Below are 23,077 nucleotides of genomic sequence, written 5' to 3'. Positions count from 1 at the left end.
ATATTTTTTACAATGGTTATAGAACGACTAAGAGAGGAATAAATGTGGATTAAAAAAGTGTTCATTAAAAATGGGCTAAAGATAATCAAATTCATCCGCACGAAATTGTGAGTACGGTAAATCCTTTCAGATAAAAAAAGCTTTCATCGGCATCATAATTATATCCTTTAAAGAGCTTTAGATGATTTGTCTGTGGTCACAGACGTGAAAATGAACTGGTATACTTTATGAAGATGTCTTTTCTATCATTTCTTCTTTCTAATATTTATTCGTAACCAGTGCTGCAAAGGGCTTTAGGAGTTATCGTGAACGTAAAATACACGAAGGAAAGATGATCAGACCTTCGCTTCAGCTACTAATCCCGAGTAGTGTTAAGGCAAACACAGAATTCAATAATTTCGCCCGATATTTTAAAGAATGTGTATTGGATATTTTTTTTTGAATTTTAGAATACATAAAAATATTATTTATTATTTCTTTCACTCCTTTACTTTCAATAACTCTTTTATTTTCAAATCCATTGAATTATTTCGAAGAAAAACTTATTTTTTCAATCCAAAAACTGTGTTTTATAAAAAAATCAATCAATTAAAATGTTTTTATTTTATGTATTAATTTTAAATCAAACACAGATTTTTTGAGTATACTAAGTTGTATTTTATTAACAAAAACACATAAAAATTAATATTGTGACAACTTAGTAGACTCAAAAAATCTGTGTTTGATTTAAAATTAATACATAAGTTAAATGGAGTTCTACAAATTAAACGCCAAATCAATAAATAATACGTAAAATGTTACCTAGATTTAGCGAAAATAAACGTTGTTTAATTAAATCTGTTGAAAATATAGTTGCGACTTAACGATTAATAGGCCTTAAATAAATATTACAATAAAAGTAAAAAATACACTTATTTTGATACCGCTGGGAATCGAAACAAAATGGACCTCCATCTCGTAGTCGAACTTGCTAACCGCTACACTACGGAGGTGGACAAGGATAAGGATTATAACATAGGGTTATTGAATACATACAGTAAGCTAGTTCTTTTTATCGTAATATGTAGTAGACGATATTAAAATACAATACAAACATTTAGGATGTTTTTTTTTCAAAGACAGAACGAAGAGTTTTTTTGTGTTGTTTTCGTTTTAAACGTGCGTTGGAGTTTTAATCATATGCCAATTATTTATAATTGAATTGATTAGCATTTTAAAAAGCTTCGCCTTTGTTTTGTACGCAATTGAATTTTGAAGTATGTAGATAGGAAAGCCTTATAGGACAATAGAAGCTGTTCAATCGGTTGTTCCGAAACTATTTTTAAGCAAATAAACATTTCGACATGAAATGTGGTCTGAGCCGTATGATTGAACCATATAAACATAGCCTCAATTGTGTGTAATTTCGTCATCGAAAGATCGCTGGTATTGTCATGGGCTTGATTTCAAAATGAACCAAAAACTTAAGTAGATTCGGTAAAATTTAACATTGATTTCTTCCAAATTTGTAAGGAATATTACATATGGTTAACGGTTAAATCATGTTTACTCTGAATTATCTCTCAAACCCAAAAGTCCCTAATAGAAAGATATGTTGAAATAGTTTGGACATGTGGAATGAATGAGTGAGGAAAGAACAGTAAAAAACATAGCTTAGTATAAGTAATTGGAAATAGCATCGCAGGAAGATAGAGGAGACTTGATATAATCAAATACTTGGAAGTTGTCAGACTAGGAGTCGAAATAATCGGCGAGTATGTATGAGGAGATGCATGAATGTGGAAAATATTTTTTTGTTAAAGATAATTATTTATATTATTAACACAAATATTTCAATTTCAAACTATTACTGTGAGACTAAGCGGCTCATTATTAGAAACAGGTATCAAATTGTGGTAGAGTGGGTTCGAACCGAGAAACTCTGACTTAAAGAGTCCGCGACACTAACCACGAGACCACAACCCGACACAATGTAACGACAGAGTAGTGTGGCGTTCTATTAACTCTAACTATACCTGCGGTGAAGCGGCGTGGTGCTTAGCAAGTAAGTCATATTAAATTCAAATAAAAAAATCCCTTAAAAAAAATTACCATGGTATTTTTGGGTATTTTAATCGTGTGTCTTTAATAATAATAAAACCCTTATCCGCACCCCAATGGTGCATAGGGCACTGCTTCATATAAACGCAGTGTTATCTTGATCGTTTACACATGAAGGAAAGGTGATCAACCCTCCGCTTCAGGTACCAGTCCAGGGTAATATTGAAAAAATATTGAAGGTGATCAACCCTCCGCTTCAGGTACCAGTCCAGGGTAATATTGAATAAATATTACAGTGAAAAAATCACTTATATTTATTTGACCCCCCCCTGGGAATCGAACCCGGGACCTCCAGAACGGTAGCCGAGCGTGCTGACCATTACACTACGGAGGCGGACATATTGATGATTGCGTCACTAACGTATAATATTGTCTCACAACTATTTCAACATGGAAAAAAGTGTTTTATTGGTGCACCTACCCAACGAAATTGTAAGACGTGATAACAATAAACCATTGATGGTGGATACACGCATTGAAAAGATAATGTGTAGCCTTAAAATAAAGGTCATATCAATAATCAATATTAAGAAATTGTTTCACAACTATTGGACCTTTAGGAAATACTTGGTTAGGCCTAATATGTTAAGAAAAGAAAAAGTGACGTAATACATGTGTTTACAACCTTAAACTTATTTATTGATTTGGCGTTTAATTTGTAGAACTCCATTTTAATTTATGTATTAATTTTAAATCAAACACAGATTTTTTGAGTCTACTAAGTTGGTTTTTTTAGTCTACTAAGTTAACAACTTAGTAGACTCAAAAAATCTGTGTTTGATTTAAAATTAATACATAACCTTAAACTTATCAAAATTAAGTTAAAATGATTTTTTACAACATTTTGAGTGTGTCCAAATGTCTCATGTTTGTGGTCATAATCCAGGATTCGGACCTCACCTACTGACACAAGAGTTTCTACTCAATAAAAATCTTCTTTTCATCTCACCAATCGATGTCTCTAGTAATGTTCTAGTGATTCAAGAACAAAGTTTCTAAATTGGTTTATTTATAGAGAACATCCATGAATTTGAGTAGTGTGGTTGTCAATAATGGGTAGAATTGGTGAATGTTACACGTGTGTAAAGTGATCACTTAAACCAGCCTATGACGGTCGTCAGCCCCGTAAATGCCCAGACTTCCATATTCTTCTTTATCTTTGGTGAGATGTCAAAAATAATATAAATTTAAATGGTTGAATTTTGACAATAACCCAGAGCCAGGCGACGTGGCGTAATTGAGTAGAGGCTCGACTGCGAAACTGGCGTCGCGGGTTCGATTTCCACCAGTTGCAAAATGAATTCAGGAATGATTTTATATTCAATTGGTCTGGGTGCTTGTGATGTATTTTTCACGTTTACCTTCCCTACCCTTACTATCCCACCAAGCATCTAAAATAGATGCTTTGCGGGTTATTGCTTTAAAAAAGTCTGGGTTATTACAGGCCTTATGACCTATCAGAGGCTGATTAAGTGATCACTTTACACACTTGTAACATTCACCATTGTACCCATTATGGACCACCACATTATGTTTCTAAATTGGAAAAATCCAGATTTGTTTACAAAGATTTGAAGAGACTTAATATATTGTGAATTTAATATTCCATTCATGGTATTTTCAACGATTCAGTCATTAGAGTTTGTATGCACTCAAGCCTACTATATATCATTCAGCTTTATAGTACTATGACGTAATCCTATGATTTCATTGTAAGTTCTTAGCGTGGTAGGTATATCGGTTTTTTCGTCTAAGGAGTGACTACATATATATTTGTTTTAAATGTTCGCACAAATAATGAAGTTTCTAGAATATCGGTCAGATGTTTTGTTAATTTGAAGAAACGTACTGATCGACTTGTTCTAGGTGCGGTGTTAAATTATTGACTACAGTAGGTAGTATCAAATACTATATGTTCTGAAATTCTCAATAAAAAAGCAACAAAAAAAACAACATTAATAGAAAAAAATATTCATGAAATTATTGATTAGGTTATCCTATTCTCAAATTTATACCGTGTCTAGTTCTACAAATTCATAACGATAAGGTGCTTATATATATATATATATATATATATATATATATATATATATATATATATATATATATATATATATATATATAAATATAAATATAGAGACTTTTAGAATATATGTTCATTTTCAACACGGTTTATAGTTCAAACATGTGACATGTCCCAAACGAAGAAGAAGAGGGTGATTGCTTTTCAAAATACGTTTTCTTCTGCTGTAAAATTCATTAAGAAACCTTATGGGCACTTCGGTGGCATTGTATCGATATAAGAGACTTTAATGCAAATAAATAACGATTTTCCTTTATCGCAAAAGTGTATATAAAACATTTTACTCGGGGCAAGGAGTTTATTATATTTTTGATAGTGTAATAAAATATGTTGACGGTCGGGAAATGTCGGGATTACTCGTTTGTACAAACTTCATACCACGTGGGAGTTTATATTATGGTTTGGTTAAGCGCCATTTTTGTTTTAAGTGACAAGTTTGCAGTAGTGCGTTTATGCATCTACCTAGAAAGGTCATTGCACAACTTTCCTGGGACTAACGATTATACCAGGCATTGACTGTAAGCAAAGTTAAATCAATATACTAATAAAATTTATTTTAACATATTTAATAAACTTCTTTTTTTCTAAACGCTATATAGTTGATTAAAAAATATTGCTAGTGTGTCCTGACATGAAGCTAGGAGCCTCTGTATCAAATTTGGAATGTGTTGGAAAACTTTCAATGAAACTATCATTATTTTAATGTCAATTTATTTTCTTTTTTGGTGAGGATATCCACAATTTACAACATTTTGGTTGTCTAAATATTTATTTAAAAATCTTGGTTTCTCCACTTAAGAGTTATTTATACATATTGATATCTCAACATAAACGAAGAAGACTTCGAATTTCAGCGTGTGAAAGAAGATGCCAATTGAGGCATTAAAGAGTATATCAATAATAAATCTTGTTTTAGAATAAAATAACTAAGTATGTAGTTTTTTTCACATTAATTTTATTTGACCAGTAACCGAGTTTCGTCGTAACCGACATCATCAGACTGGTGATGATGTCGGTTACGTCGAAACCCGGTTTCTGATCAAAACAAATTCATATGAAAAAAAACTACGAGAACATACTTACTTGTTATTTTATTATATAAAATGTAGTTCCACCAAGAAATGTCATTACAAAACGTAAATCTATCTGGTTTTATATTTTATACCCACGCTAAGGTTATGCGTAGGTGGATTTTGTTGTTGTTTATGTTATAAACATAAGCATGTAAATTAATGCATGTACCATTAAATGCAGAGAACTTAAATGTATACAAAAAATTATTTGACATTAACTTTCTGAGTTGTATGAGACCAGTTTTTGAGTTTATTCATGTAAACACGACTAGTTTCGAGAACGTCTATCGTTCTCAAAACTTATCGTGTTTACATTAATAAACTCAAAAATTAGTCTTATAGAAGTGTTTAATTTTTATATTTAAAAATATAAATCATGTTTAATGTTTCAAATTTACATTAGTTATTTGTAAAAGATCTAAGCACCTAAAGAGTGCGTATTTAAAGATCTATCTTTCAAAACAGCTATCACGTTAAAGTCGATCAAGTCATTGATCGCGTTTTGATTCAAATTAATAATTTTGAATATCAAAAGGCAAATTTGGCATCGCCAAAGGCATTCTATATACTTCAAAAGTTTCTGTATATTAAAAACAAAAAAACAAAAAAAAAACACACACACAATCGGACCACTTTTTGACCTGATAAGATCGATATCATTGATGACTGTGACCTCTGGAGACAATATATATATATATATATCCAGAATGCTGTCCTCAAATTTCTCAAACAGACTTAACTCTTGAATCTCATAAAATATTTAAAAACGCTTTTCTTTCACCTATTATTCAAAAACCACCGTCGTTTTTTCACTATTAAACTCTAATTTCACGAAGGTAATACGGAAATCCTGACAATGATTACTACAAAGAGAAATCTTTTGTCTCGTCGAATGATTTATGGTCTTATTTATGGATTTATTGTGTGTTGTGTTGAGTAGATACTAATTTTACTTTTGTTTTTTTCAGTCGACTCAAATTTCTTAAGGTCAAAGTCACAAAATAAGAGAAAAGAGAATGCATCACAACTGTTCAACGTAGATTATAAATAAACCGTTAGTTTTAATCAAGGATTGTGTGTTAATTACCTACCGGGTACAGTTTAACCTGACTGTCAAGATTTTAAATTAATTGTTGTGATTATTAAGTGGGTCGGTCGTTAGCCAAAAAAGAAATTTGCATTAATATTTGCAAAGAAAGTTGAATTTTTTATCTAGGAAATATCACTAAAATAAACAATCATAGCCGGTTTGAAATTTGAACTTGGCATAAATCAATTAATTTTATTGGTAGATTTGCATAAATTATGAAAACTGAAAGTATATTTTTGTAGGCTAGGTAATATGTCAACATAGATGGCTGTTGTGAACCCATATGTACTGTGTCATGAGATTGATCAATATATCTAAGCGTTCAGAAATTTAAGTAGTATGGGTAATAGACTGGTTTAAGTGATCTATTTATACACGTGTGATAATCACTATTCTACCCATGATTGATAACCACACGACCCAAATTTCGGAAGTTATATTTATGAAAAATATTTGTTATGATCAAGTATTTTAAATACTTGAAAGTGACCAGGTCAGGAGTCGGAATAATCGACCAGTATGTATAAGGAGATGCGTGATTGCGGAAGAAATGAACATTTTTTGAAAAAATATATTGGTGTGGCGTTTTATGTTATCTGTCTACCCCCGCGGAGAAATAATAAATTTTATTTTTAATACTTTTAATATTGAAAGCATTAACTTTACAGTTGTTCATTTTTACATTTTTAAAATAAAAAAATAGTAATGGTAGGATATAACCACTAACCGAGATTTTTGTCTCTTAGAACGTCTCTTCGTCAGAATGATCTCCACCAACATTGCATGTGATTAACATTTTGTGTTGTTATATTTGTGTGAATAGTGCTATGGTAGTGACGTGAATAATTGTCTGCATTTTTGTAAAAAAACAAATGAATTGTGTTTTATTTACACTCTTCAAAAAAAATCCCATGAACTTTTGGACTAACCTAATACCTCCGTCAAAAAATTGGCACATCTCGTATATCACCATCAAATTAGGTACATAAATCTAACAGTATCTTCGTTTCATATTATTCAAGTTGAGATTTTAGTTTCCATTGTTTTCAAAGCAAATTTCTTTTCTGCGGATGAAACAAAAGAATGTATACTTTCCGGAGAAATAGGTTAAAAAAGAGCAATTTTAAATACGACTATATATTCAATGCATTTTTGATATACAGCGTGAATGAAAAATGTTATAAAATATTTCAAGTAACTTTTACGTTTAACATGAATTTTTCTACAGATGTTTAATTTGCATATAATCTGTTTTTATAATTATCAATCAACTGGGCATGGCCACGTGTGACTGTGACTCGGTTTGGTGAATGGAAAATAAAATAATAGAATGCACACTTTTCTAGTATGTATGTAAAATTTCACAATGTTTGTCAAGCAATGAAAATATATAAAACCTATGAAACAACGATCCAATCGAAAACGCTTAAAGTGATAAGTGACAGCATCTGTCAAGAAGCACGTTGTCCACCATGGGCAAGGTGTAATATTGCGTATGTTGCGGTAACGTTTAGAAATTGGCATTGCCACTGCTAAAAAAACTGTTTGAAAAAAAGTTTTTCTATTTGTTTAATTTCTATTAATATGGTATGGATAGATAAAAACACGATCGTATTCAAATGCTATACATTTTTACAAAAATTCACGAAGGTGTCAGCATAATAAAAAGCTTACTCAATTCAACCACAGATGGTGCCGAGAACTCACACGTGAAAGATATATATATATATATATATATATATATATATATATATATATATATATATATATATATATATATATATATATATATATATATATATATATATATATATATATATATATAAAACGTATAATTTTGACTTTTGTTAATATTTTATTTTGTACTTAATCAATATTTGTATTGCATTTTTCATCTGGAATTTTATATCATCGTTAAGTAAATATTAAAAATGTTCAAAATATGTTTCAGAGATTTCGTCTGCGACTAAACAGAAAAATACAAAGATAATTGGGTTTCTTTCTTTCTTCCTATCTCGTTCAATATTGACAAAACTTCCTTAATTTTGGAGATTTGCTAAAGAATTTTTTGAGACAGTAATTGAGTTGTAGCAAAAAGTTACTTTGCATTTATAAAATGAAAGATCAACTGTTAAAGAAGAAAAGTAATCTTTTTGCACACGTGTCTTCAATTTGTTACCATTTCAGTAACACCGTTTATCATCAGGCGTAATGTGAACGCCCTCAGGTGACCCTCTTCAGCCTTGTTTATGGCGTCAAGCTTAAACTGGGACGGGCGGTTAAGTATTGTTAAAATAATACCCGTAACTGGAGGTTGATATCTAAAATACATTTAACGGGAGTTTTGATTGAGAACGCTACCGTTTTCTTTGGTGTACCATACACTTGCAAATGTATGTAGATTGTTGACACTTTTTTTCTTCCTAAAAGGATCAATTTAAGGCTGTCCTGATTTTCCACTATATTTTAAAACGAATCTGTGTTAGTAGATACTTTTTTACATAAAATATATTTTCTTCTTATCATTCATCGTTCACTTTGTGTAATATCACTTAAAAACACTTCACGGCTAACGGTTTCGGAATATCCATTCCCTCATCAGGCCAACTGAAGAATGACCCGATCGTGATCGCGAAGAAAAGTTTTTGAGTGGTATTACACAAAGTGAACGATGAATGATAAGGAGAGTGTTATATTACCATACCACAAAGTTAACATATTGCTTCTAAAATACAAAATTAAATACATTTTTCTTTGCTATTTTCTAAATTACTTAAGTTCATAGTATCTATTCATAAATGCTTTTAAAAAATCCCTTCAACTATATGATTTTCCCTTAAGAAATAGGGAGAAAATCTAAGGGAGGAAATGTATTTAAAATATCAATGTATTATGAAAAAAAAATCTGGTTGCTGTTTGTATAGAATGGGACTATTACAAAGATATTATCAACGTAGGTTAGTGAACTGCAGATGAATTTTACCCTATTTATTGTCTTTTATTTATAACGACATAGGTATTTTGAAACCGTTTATTAATCTGTATTATCATGACGTTGATCTACACAAAGTAACGATTAAAAGGGTTTATTGTTTTTATTTAATTAAAAAATACATCTTTTTTAAAAAACAAAATATAAATTAAGAGACGGACTTAGCTTCCTTCATTCTAAAAAAAATAACCCTTCAGCTTTTTATCAAGAATCGCTTTCTTACTTGCTGTGTTTTTATCTCAAATATTTATAGAGTAGTTAATTATTTATAAGGGTGGTTTGTTGAGGACTCTTTTAATATTAATTGTTTCCTTGTTACAACCCCTGGAAAACAAATGAAGGCAATTAATATTTCTTTTTTAATTCTGTGAAACTTTAAGAATGGTTTGTGGCTCATCGAGCCTCTTGTATTTCTGATACATTTATCTGTTGACAATGTTTTCATTTAAAATAAAACAAAACCAACGTGAGAATATTAAAATTACGATAAGTATAACAGCTATAGAAGGGCACTAGGTTTTGTAATGTCACTTAAGTATGTAAAAATATAATAAAAAGCCAAAAGTAAAATAAAAATCATTAATTATATTTCAACGATTCTTCAACTTTTCACCGCTATCCACACCCAGTAGTACAAAGAGCACTGCATCGTATTTAAACATTGATATCTTGATCGTTAAATACGTGAAGAAAAGACCTGCATTTCAGGTTATTCAGCTTTCAAGTCCAGCGTAATATTTAATCATTATAAGAGACAAAAAACATGTATTAAATATTTATTTTGGCCCCCATGGGAACCAAACGCGAGACCTCCAGCACGGTAGGCAACCGCGCTGACGACTACACTACGAAGGCGGATAAAATTAACGATTACAGAGTTATTCACATATCACTCATATCGTCATATATCACTAAACTTGATTTTTAAAGGTAAAACTTTTTCAAGTTTAAAAATGTAATACAATGTGTAAAAAAATAAATATCAAACCACTTTTTGAACTTTTTGATGTGCAACAGGTGTTTTTAGGCAAAACCTGAAAGAACCCAAAACCTTTTTCTCCTTTTGAAAAATATTTTGTGTATTTAAAAAAAATAATTAAACAATACATTTTCTTCAAAATGTAAAAACAAAACTTTCTGCCCTGTAGCGAGTAAATATTAAGTTAAAAATGTGCCTCTTTTTCTGGGATATAGTACATTTTTTGGGCATTCCGAAAACACGCACAACTGAAAATTGACGATTTTTGATTTATGACGTTCTCGAAAGGAGTGAGCGATATGTAAACATAGAAGAAGAATATATTTAAAACTGCACCATTTAAACTGACGATTGTAGATGGAGTCTTACTGTTTATTAAATTATCGTATATGATTAATCGATTCTATTTATTGTTTTTATTATTGGCTTTTTAAGATTTTAATAAATACTTTTTCATCTTGATTTTAGTTTTGGTGTTGCTAGGACTTGTATCCTTAGCAATTGCTTGGCCCAGGAGAGGAAGGTCTGATGAAAATCCTGGAAGTTTTATTGGAGAAGCCACTAATGAATTATCTTCTGCTATATTCCAGGTATGTCTATATTTAGTAATGAATTGATTAACTCGGTGAAAAGTTTCTGTTATCTGCTATTGAATGATTTGCATTGTTTTTTTTTCATTTCAGAGCTACGTGGACGATGTATCAAACTTGGCGTTTTCTCCTTTGGGGTATTCTGTAATTTTGGCTATTTTGGCTGAAGGAGCTCGCGGCGAAACCAAAACTCAACTGGAAGCAGCCCTTAAATTCCCTAAAAATGATAAACTCGTAAGAAGCATGTATCAAGGCATCATGCAGAGGCTAAATCAAACTAACCAATACAAAGTCAACACTCCAGAATTCAAGAACTGGTTCTACGTTTACAAAAACTACACGGTTAATGATGACTACAGAAAAATTTTGGAAGAATTTTACTTGACAGAAGTCAAAAGCGTAGAAAGGTACGATTCGAGCTTTTTCCAAATTAAAAAAGAAGCTGTAGACACCGAAGAGAAAGTAGATCAAATTGAACCAATGCCATCAGTTGAAGTTAAAGATCCTGTTGTAACAGATATTGTTCCTAATAAACAAAGTGTTTCCGTCGAAATAAAGCCAGAGGAAAAAGAAGCGGTTGTCCAAGTAGAAGATGAAATCAAGGTAAAAGTAGATGATTCAGAGGCTGCAGAATCACATAAATTAGATAAAACACCAAAAAGCGAAGGGGAAAAAATTATAACATTTGCAATGGAAGATACACCAGAGAAACCTGACTCGGAACTATACGATAAGCAAGATTTGAAGAAGCCAGGAAAGAATAACAAAGACAAGAACAAATTGCTTAACACGCTTCTTAAAAAGACACAAGAGATCAGCGGTGCCGACGAGATCATGGAAGCTGTGGAAGCAAGAAATCATGACAGGAAGTCGAAATCCATTTTTGGAAAGGATGACATCACCAATACTTTGTCGGCTAACCGCGTCGGAAGTAAGGATATCCGGGGTGAGGCGTTTAAAAGTCATTTAATTGGATTTGTCTTATCTATTGCAACTGTATTTCTGTTTGATCGACTTTGTTATAACATATTAAATTTCGTCAAATGAATTTGATTCTATACGATGGGAAATCAAGTCTTAGCCGATTCTATTTCCACTCGTATGGGAATACACTTATATTTATTATTAATATTTTAAGGATTTTCTTTGTTATTAAGTATTTTTTTACAAAATACTTATAATGTTAGTATTTAACCATTCACCGAGATTTCAGTCTGCCGGTGTCGAGACGCACCCACGTACGTCAAAATATTCACTACAACAGCATGCAAACAATAATTGACGTAACTACCATAGCACTATTAATTTTTTTCTGGCATAGCACAAAATAATTAATAGTGCTATGGTAGTGACGTGTAGTATTTTTATAGTTACAACTACACCAAATATTAATCACATGCGTTTTGGTCGATCCGAGGACCAACATGCGTTCACTATCAAAACTTCTTGATATGCAGTCTCAAAACGAATGTTACCGATACCTTTTGTTTTAAAAATTGTTTTGATTTAAAGAAATAAAGCTATATTATTTTATGACATCTCATCAAAGATGGAGAAGAATATGGAAGTCATTTGGGCATTTGCATAGTCATAGGCTGGGTTAAGTGATCACATTACACGCGTGTAACATTCACCAATTGTAACAATTATTGACAACCACACTACTCAAATTCTTGGAAGTTCTATATATATGAACCAATTTCGAAACATTATTCTTGAATCACTAGAACTTCACTAGAGACATCTTTGGTAAAGGTGAGATGAAAAAAAGCTTTTTATTGAGCAGAAACTCTTTTATTAGTATGTGAGGTCCGAATCCTGGATTATAATCATACACATGAGAAACGCCAGAAAATATCATTTTCATTTTAATTATTTAAGCTTATAATTTGACCAGATATTATTTACAACAGTTTGAGTGTGCCCAATTATTTTTTTTACAAAATCTGGATTATCTCCAATGACAGGAGTTATTTTAATAAAAATAACTCTTGTGATTGGAGATAATCCAGATTTTGTGAACAAGTATTTAGACACACTCAAAATGTTGTAAATACAACTATTACTTAAATCAAATAAAAGCTATCTTTGAAAAGTCTGTTTGTAATTAAAATCAATAAAAATAAATCTCCAAATAGTCTGATTTGTCAATTTTTTTGAAGCGGTTGTTTGTAACTTCAAAAACATGTATTATCATTTTTCGTAAATGTGATTGCAGATCCCAATTCCGTCATGATTCTCTTCAACGGTCTGTATTTCCGAGGCTCGTGGAAGACTCCCTTCAAGAACATTCCGTCGGATTCTTTCTACAAGTCTGACACAGAAAAGAAGTCAGTCCCCATGATGGAAGCCAAGGGAACCTTCAAGACTGGTTCTCTTCCTGGCTTAGATAGCATTGCTGTAGAAGTACCCTATGAAGTATGTACTAATATCAACAATCCAATTTGAAGTAAAAACTATATGTTAACAAAAAGGTACCAAGAAAGGGTTGGACATTTTGCTCACTTCTTTCAAGAACATAATAAATCAAAAAACTTGGTTTTTCAGGAGAACGTTTTTAAAGTTTAAAAATATAACACAATGTAATAAAATTTTATTTAATTTTATTTATTATTGAATTTTTTACTGTGCAACAGATTTTTTTTGGTAAAACCTGAAGTTTTTTTTGCCATTTGAAAAATATTTTGTATATTTAAAAAAGAATTAAACATTACTTTTTCTTCAAAATGCAAAAACAACACTTTCTGCCCTGTAGCGGGTAAATATTATGTTAAAAATATGCCTCTTTTGCTGGGATATAGAACATTTTCTGAGCATTCTGAAAATATGCACAACTGAAAATTGTCGATTTTTGATTTACGACATTCTTGAAAGAAGTGAGCGATTTGTTCGATGCTAAATAACCATTATAATAAGTTTTATAGTAAGATCGTTATTTTAGCCTTGTAAAAATTAAATTTATCGTCATAATAACGATATTTTTGATAAAAAAATAATCTTAAGTTTTCGTTTAAAGAAAATAAAAAAATTAGGTTTTGAAGATAAATAATTACTCGACTGTTTTCAAAAATTTTTTTGACTGAATTAACTGAATAAGTACCTATGCAAAGATCATACACTCTTTTCAAATATTTTACAAACTTGCGCGGGTATGCGGATGCAACCCCAGTGCCCTGGTTATGGTCGCTATTCTCACGTTCCTACCTACTGTTACTTCTCCATTTCCTTTCCAATATGGCAGTCATATCCTAAACTTTAAAATCCTTCACTTACGTCATCTCTTTAAATAAATATATTTTAGTCTAATAAGACTCCTAGATTCTAGACTGATCACCGTACCTTAATTTAATCAACGATTGAGTTCACCACTTAAGAGTTAAGAGGGAAAGAAGGAGAAAGAGAGAAAAAGAGAGAGAAAGTAAGAAATTAAGAGAGAGAGAAAGGAGATAAAGAGACAATCAATAATACGTTATGAGTCAACGCATTTCGTTTTCGTGTGACAATTGATTGATCTTCCGAGAGTATTGTCAAATTAAAAGTATTGAAATAAAATAGGTTCAGCATATGAAATACAGTAGATTTATATTATCCACTGACACTTCGTGATGGAATTGCATTTTTAATTTATTATTAGATTAAAACCAATATTTTTAGCTTTTCCACTTTTTTTTATTTGACCAGCGACCGGGTTTCGTCGTTATCGACATCACCAGTCTGATGATGTCGGTAACGACGAAACCCGGTCGCTGGTCAAATAAAAAAAGTGGAAAAGCTAAAAATATTGGTTTTAATCTAATAATAAATTAGAAATACAGTAATTTGTAAACGTAAAGTTATTGAAATACTTGCGAAGTCATTAAGGGCACCTATCAACGGGGAACAGGAATTGATGAGTTCACGTGTGAGGTTGAAAAGGTGCCCGTGCAAAAATTCTAATTGCGCACACCTACATGCCAGGGCATAATTTATTAATGTTCACGGTAATGATTGTGTATTTTTCATATTTTCCTTTGCAATTGGCAAACTCGCGTTTCGCCAGAGCATGTCTAATTCAATTTCCTCACGCGATAGGGCGTCGGACTATTTGAGGAATAAATGGATGAGTAAACTAAAAAAAACTGAAAATGGCATAGTCAAAGGGAACTAGGTAGGTTTGAAGCGTAAGACTGATCACCTTGCCTTTATATAATTAAAGTGTAACTTAACAAAGCATCAATTTTCTGCTTATAACTTTTGTCTGTGCCCAAAAGTTCATAAATACCTTTTAATATTTGATATTTATTATTTTTTGACATCTCATCAAAGATGAAGAAGAATATGGTAGTCTGGGCATTTACGGGGCTGACGACCGTCATAGGCTGGTTTAAGTGATCACTTTACACACGTGTAACATTCACCAATTCTACCCATTATTGACAACCACACTACTCAAATTCTAAATTCACTTAAACCAGCCTATGACGGTCGTCAGCCCCGTAAATGCCCAGACTTCCATATTCGTCTTCATCTTTGATGAGATGTCAAAAACTAATATGAAAATAACTCCTGTAATTGGAGATAATCCAGATTTTGTGAACAAGTATTTGGACACACTCAAAATGTTGTAAATATATTAACTGGTCAAATTATAAACTAAAATAATAAAAATAAAAATAATAATTTCTGGCGTTTCTCATGTATGTCATTATCATCCAGGATTCGGACCTCACATACTAAATATAAGAGTTTCTGCTCAATAAAAAGCTTATTTTCATATTCTTCTTCATCTTTGATGAGACATCAAAAAATTATATGAACTTTAAAATATTTGAGATTTTCAACAAAAGAACATTTAATATTTATAGCGATCTATTTTTCTCATATACGTTATTTTTGTTGCTTGTGTTGTTGAAATCAGTTAACGTCGTACGTAAACTTTACTTTATTTGTAGAAAAGCTCATCTTTTTGTACACATGTAAGGAATTTTTTCCTTAGGGTGTCTAATAATAGTTTTTAGAAATCTTATAAATTTTTATATGAACACGCACGCTAATAAAGGGCGAACTAAGTCACCTTTAATATTTAAATTCATATTAGTTGCATGACCTAACCTTTTCAAATATCGGAAAAAAATGAGAAAAAAACAAACAAAAAAACCAGCTGAAAGTTTTGTTGGCTTCATAATAGCGAAAAGATAAAACTAACGGAATCGTTAGTTGTAATTTTCTTTTGAGAAAATTTATTTAAACATTATCTCGTGTTTGGTATTTTAACCTTCCCCTCTCGGTGATACGTACATATTTACTACAACTTGACTTTAAAAATGAGAATATCAATATAAAATATAAAAGATACGGGCTCACAATTTTTTTTTTTCTCCGTAATACCTTTACGTGTTCCATAAAAGCATTATAATATAGACTTATTCATTTGCAGCTAAGGAAATGATTAAATTGCAAAATAATCGGGGATAGAATCACCAATACACAAACGTTTTTCAGAGTATGCATGCGTGCCGCACTTTACGTACACGCTCACGCGGCTTCATACTGTTTCCGATGGTCTCATTTTAGTTGCGCACAAGTCGTCGTTCAGGGTGGTCGGGTCGCTACGCTAGCTATGGCGGGTACTTGCGATTTTTTTCTTCTCATTTTTAGGTAAATACCAGAGCTAACATTACAAAATTGATACATTTCAACTTCAACTATGGTCAATAAAAACAACATTTTGAAATATTTACATTTTTTTAGTTTTTAAATCTCATTTTCATATGGTGTACAAAATACATGTCGCCGGTGTTTTTAGCACCTTAAGGGAAGGGTTAAAGAAACAAGAATAAAGCGCTAAATGGTTGATTAATATATAAAGTGACGCAAATCTCGAAGAGAAGGAAATTCATCAATTGAAGTATTGCATAAGAAAGAACTTGGATATAATTTTTTTTTACAAATTTCTTCCATTTTTATAAAAAAAAACGTTGACCAACGTGTTTAAATATTTTGTGGTTTTTTAATTCGTCAAAAAAAGCCGTAAATCATCCACTATTTATTCATATTTATTGTTATTAACTTCAGAAAGGTCATTTATTACGAATACGTAAAGGTATCTGACCATTGACGTGTAATATGCGTAGAGCTTTTTTTTGTTGTAGTAATATAGTTACGGACTTTATTTATTTAAGTTATTTTGGCATTTTTGACACTTTGCTAAGAAACATGAAAATTCCGTGCATGGAAAAAACATCATAATTCACCATTGTGTTAAATTTATTGTTATGTACTGGCGTCTTTGAATTTTTAATAATAATACAAAAATTCGCGTGATGGAAAAGAAATTTCTATGAAGGTAAATAATAATATTCGAGAACTCATAAATCAGAAAATGAAAGAATAAAAATACACAAAAATTAAATTAAAATTAAAACTCAATTCATACGTTAGATTAACATAATCTCTTTGCTTATTGAAATCGTTTACATTTTCTTAAAGTCAAAATTTGTATTCCTAAAATTGCTTATCACTATTGGTAATTGCGTTCGCTGTGTGCAGATGGCGCCACAATCCTTGCCAGTATGTTTGCAAATGTGCTATAATGTCTGTCTTCATTATTATATGACTATCTAGTAATCTATCCATATGACTATGTGATTATTGCTACTGTGTCTATATCGCTCACTCCTTTCAACAACGTCATATTTCAAAAATCATCAATTTTCAGTTGTGCATGTTTTCGGAATTCCCAAAAAATGTACAATATCCCAGCAAAAGCGGCATATTTTTAACTTAATATTTACCCGCTACAGGGCAGAAAGTGATGTTTTTGCATTTTTAAGAAAAGGTATTGTTTAATTATATTTTTAAATATCCTAAATATTTTTCAAATGGAGAAAAAACATTCAGGTTTTACCTAAAAAGATCTGTTGCACAGTAAAAAGTGCAACAAGTGGCTTGATATTTATTTTTAATACATTTCATTATATTTTTAAACTTAAAAAACGATCTCCTGAAAAATTAACATTGTTGATATATAACGTTGTTGAAAGGAGAGAGCGATATGTCTTTCAGGATAATCAAACCAGCCCTAAATAAATTATGTTGCAATAAGTGTGTTGAAGTCTGTAAAAGGTTGAAACGCCTTGCATTTAATGATTAGCATTTTGTTGCAATTACTCCAACACGGTTATTTGAACAAGGATTTCGAATTATAAAGGCAGATTCACGATTGCATCTGGGGAAACAATAGACCGCTTTTTGTTGCCTCATCAACTATGCTCCGGTGGGCTGTAGTGATATTTCGAAATAAAATGAAAATGTGTTTCAACGCATCCATAACTTGGCTACAACAGTAAAAAAATCCCCTTAGAAACTTCGTTTTATTACCTTGCATATTGTACGTGTTACGCAGTGCAAAGAAATAAAAAAAACTCTCTTATGATTTGATAAATTATGTCAAAAGTATTCCAAATGTAAATGCGATCTCTCAGAAGAATGTGATGTAAAACAACGTATGAAAGATGTTCGAATGGTGAAATAAGAAAATAATGCAAGGCTGAGATAAGCATTGTCCATAAAATTTAGAAAGGTGTGTTGGAATGGTTTAGACATCTGGAACGAATGAGTGAGGAAAGGACGGTGAAATAAATAAATTGGGTGAATATATTTAGAAATAGGAGCAGAGGAAGACCTAGAAAAACGTAAAGAAAGCGGTCAAATTAAAATGTCAGCCAAATTAAGTGGTCGGATAAATTCAAATGGAGTTACAAATTAAACACCAAATCAATAAATATGTAAAATGACTTTACGCATTTTTCTAACGCCATAGTTAATGGCCGTACACATGCAATGTTTTCCACTAAGTAATTTGACTTTGCACGGTTACATTTTCGTCTGAATATCAAGAACCCGTTCTGCGATCCGAGATAATACGCGACCTTAACGTTGACATTGTAATAGAGCTGAAGTCATATTATGACATTTTGTCGGCGATTAATTACTTGTAACGCGAGTTTGGCGAGCGGAACGTGCATCGCAGTATCAAACAGTTACTTTGAACTTTTGATTGCTCTAGGCCGTCCGCCGTGCGAATAAACAGTGCGCAGTGCTTCTCAAACAAAGAAGCCGATAAAAATCTAATAAAATCAATAATATTATATAAAACCTAGGAGTGGAAATAAGTAAAAATATAAAGAAAATGTATAAATATGTGTCCGTAATGTAATGTCCACCTTCGTAGTGTAATGGTCAGCACGCTTGGCTACCGTTCTAGAGATCCTAAATTCGATTTTCAGGGGGGGGGGTCAAAAAATATGAGTTATTTTTTCACATCAATGTTTTTTCAATATTACTTTGGACTGGTATATGAAGCGGAGGGCTGATCACCTTTTCTTTCATGTGTCAAGATGACACTGTGTTTAAATATATATATATATATATATATATATATATATATATATATATATATATATATATATATATATATATATATATATATATATATATATATATATATATATATATATATATATATATATATATATATATATATATATATATATATATATATATATATATATATATATATATATATATATATATATATATATATATATATATATATATATATATATATATATATATATATATATATATATATATATATATATATATATATATATATATATATATATATATATATATATATATATATATATATATATATATATATATATATATATATATATATATATATATATATATATATATATATATATATATATATATATATATATATATATATATATATATATATATATATATATATATATTTATGTATATATATATATATATATATATATATATATATATATATATATATATATATATATATATATATATATATATATATATATATATATATATATTTATAACACCATTAGGGTACGGATAAGGGTTTGAAGAAGAGAATTATTTCATTATTTACATATTCACAAATGTAAAATACATGAAAGTATATATATTTATAAGAAAGTACATGAAATACATAAAAGTATATATATAAATATATATATATATATATATATATATATATATATATATATATATATATATATATATATATATATATATATATATATATATATATATATATATATATATATATATATATATATATATATATATATATATATATATTTATAACACCATTAGGGTACGGATAAGGGTTTGAAGAAGAGAATTATTTCATTATTTACATATTCACAAATGTAAAATACATGAAATTATATATATTTATTTCCTCTCAATAATCGTTAAATATATAGACGAATTGAATAAAAGATAAATCAATTAATTTGATAGTTTGAGATGAATAGGAAAAATTGAAGGTACATTTTGCGACTGACCTGTCAAATTCATATACACTCTCTTCACAAACGCACCAGACGGTGCTAATGTAACGTTCACTTCACTTGACAGTTGTTGATTACATTTTGCGGTCCATTCTACAAATCGATGCCAAATAATTAAGTTTGTTTTCAGTACCACGAAATTCGTAAATGCGTATGTAATATGTATACTATGTGTATATAAATATTGTATATACAGCATTTTGAGCGTGTCCAAATACTTGTTCACAAATCTGGATTATCTCCAAATATAGTTAATTTTCATATTATGTTTTGACATGTCATCAAAGATAAATAAGAATACAAGAGATAATCCAGATTTGTGAACAAGTATTTGGACACACTCAAAATGTTGTAAATAAATTAAATGGTCAAATTATAAGCTAAAATAATAAAAATGAAAATGACATTTTCTGGCGTTTCTCATGTATGTGATTATAATCCAGGATTCGGAACTTACATACTAATAAAAGAGTTTCTGCTTAATAAATAGCTTCTTTTCATCTCACCAATAGATGTCTCTAGTAAAGTTCTAGTGATTCAAGAACAACGTTTCGAAATTGGTTCATATATATAGAACTTCCAAGAATTTGGGTAGTATGGTTGTCAATGATGGGTAGAATTGGTGAATGTTACACGTGTGTAAAGTGATCACGTAAACCAGCCTATGACGGTCGTAGCCCCGTAAATGCCCAGACTTCCATATTCTTCTTCATCTTTGATGTGATGTCAAAAAATAATATTTTTATATGAAACATATTTATCATTTACAGTCCTAATAAGCTCTAATAGTATGACGTTTGGACGTGTACCTGTTATTGTAAAAAAAATATTGTATTTCTATTTACGTATTAATAGAACCATTGTTAATGTAACACTAGTATTATTGTGTATGTATTAGTTATATTATTATTTATATTCATCATCATCTTCTAAAGGCAGCGCCTTGTTGTGTCAGCCACTTGTCTCTGTCAGTCGCCATCCTCTAAAAAATATTATTATTATTATAAATATATTTATTTATATTAAACTTGTTTTATTGTTCACGTAATACTTGCATTCTTGTTTATGTGATACTTGTATTATTCGCGTTACCAGGGTGACAGATATGCATTGGTGGTTGTGGTACCACGCGCTAGGAACGGATTGCGTAGACTTGTAGCGGACCTGCCCGGTCTACCACCATCCCGATTGGTTGCTGCCCTCACTCCTCGACAACTGAAGGTCAAGCTGCCCACCTTCTATGTTGAGGTCACCACTAAACCATTGACAGCTCTGGCTAAGGTAGGTCGCAGGTCATACTGGGTATTGAAATAGTGTAACAGCCGTCGTGTTTGTTAGTAAAAATACTTAAGGTGCGCAATACGATTTTATGTATGATCTACATTGGTCTCGATCCAGGGAAGAAGTGCGGGTTGCCAACGGTTGTTTTCCAGTACATGTGCTCCAGGCAACCTGGCGGGTATCCATTGGCTGACATCATTCCCCACTCCTTGACATCAATGTTGTCATGTTACAAAAGACATAATATTTTCATTCGGCAGGCACTTTGTGGTAAAATCTATCCACTTTTAATTTAAGTTTTACCTAGTAAATACCACTATTTCTTATAATCTACTGTGACACGTGTTTCGATGCAGTTTTGATACTGTTTTGAAAATGATGCGAAATGCATCGAAACACGTTTCACAGTAGATTTAAAGAAATAGTGGTATTAACTAAGTTAAACTCAAATTAAAAATTATCATATTTTGTTGATTTTTGTAAAATATTCTGTTCGTTTTCCAAATAAATAAATCGTTTTCCAAATAAATAAATGAATAAATAAAAAACTAGTATATGTGTTTAGTTTTGTTTTGTAGGTTATTCATATGTATGTTTTGTTAAATTTTTGTTTTTTTTTAAATATAAACATGAGTTTTTACACATAAAATAACGATGAGTTATTTATATATATATTTTTTTCAGTTTGGAGTGAGCTCTATATTTGGACCTGAAGCGGACTTATCTGGTATCTCAACCGTTCCTGGACTCTTTGTGCAGGAGATGGTCCAACACGTCTCGGTGAAAGTTGATGATGGAGGAAGCTCTCAGGCTCAGCTGTCAGGTAATAAAACCATGTTTTTTTGACATACAATTCACCATCTGTAAATAGAACTGTTCTGCAGCTTACAAAATTATTTTTACGTTTATTAAACTTTATGCTCTGAGAACATGAACGTTCGCGAAGTTGTCAACTTAACAATCATGATTTGTTTATTGAGTGACATAAAAATTATTCTTCAGAATGTATGTTTAATAAATTTTATAAAATAAAACAGCTTTGTTTTAACCACTTTTTATTGGTACACTTTTTCAACCGGTTTCGACAAGAACCTTGTCATCCTTAGAGTTTATGTACTAATTCTAAAACATTGAAATACTCATAGTTAGGTTATAGTTAATAAACCTTCCCTAACGATACCGAAAACTTGAACTTTATAAAATAAAACATAGTTGTTTTATTTTATAAAGTTTATAAAATGTGCCACAAAGTATCTGCGATAAACATTCAAGAAACGTATCTTTAATTTTGATTTTTCTGTTCAAATTAATTTTTTCCAACCTCTTAAAAATTGACTAGTGAAACAGATCAAAATTTGTTACTTACATACACAGCTATTTGAAATAAACTGACAGGCAGTGCTTGGTTTTAATAAATTTATGTAAAAAACACTTGGCATGATCAAGTAGTTCAAATACATTATTGGGTGTGGTTACATAGATCAGGAGTCTGCGAATAATCGG

General features: G+C 30.6%; 1 protein-coding gene across 1 annotated transcript in view; it reads left to right on the top strand.

Moving 5' to 3' along the window:
- The window catches only part of LOC148308221 (uncharacterized), a 32,510-nt gene that overhangs the window by 1,746 nt on the left and 7,687 nt on the right, over positions 1–23,077 (top strand). Inside the window, exons 2-6 of the mRNA XM_088262173.1 lie at positions 10,786–10,907; positions 11,001–11,853; positions 13,126–13,325; positions 21,389–21,574; positions 22,259–22,397. Of these exons, the coding sequence (XP_088118299.1) occupies positions 10,786–10,907; positions 11,001–11,853; positions 13,126–13,325; positions 21,389–21,574; positions 22,259–22,397 (1,500 nt within the window). The remainder of the gene's footprint in view (positions 1–10,785; positions 10,908–11,000; positions 11,854–13,125; positions 13,326–21,388; positions 21,575–22,258; positions 22,398–23,077) is intronic.

Source organism: Brachycentrus maculatus, unplaced genomic scaffold, assembly GCF_059751285.1.
Source record: "Brachycentrus maculatus isolate JH-2025_06_01 unplaced genomic scaffold, ASM5975128v1 h1tg000173l, whole genome shotgun sequence".
Taxonomy (NCBI): Eukaryota; Metazoa; Arthropoda; class Insecta; order Trichoptera; family Brachycentridae; genus Brachycentrus; species Brachycentrus maculatus.
This window is presented reverse-complemented; position numbering and strand designations above follow the sequence as displayed.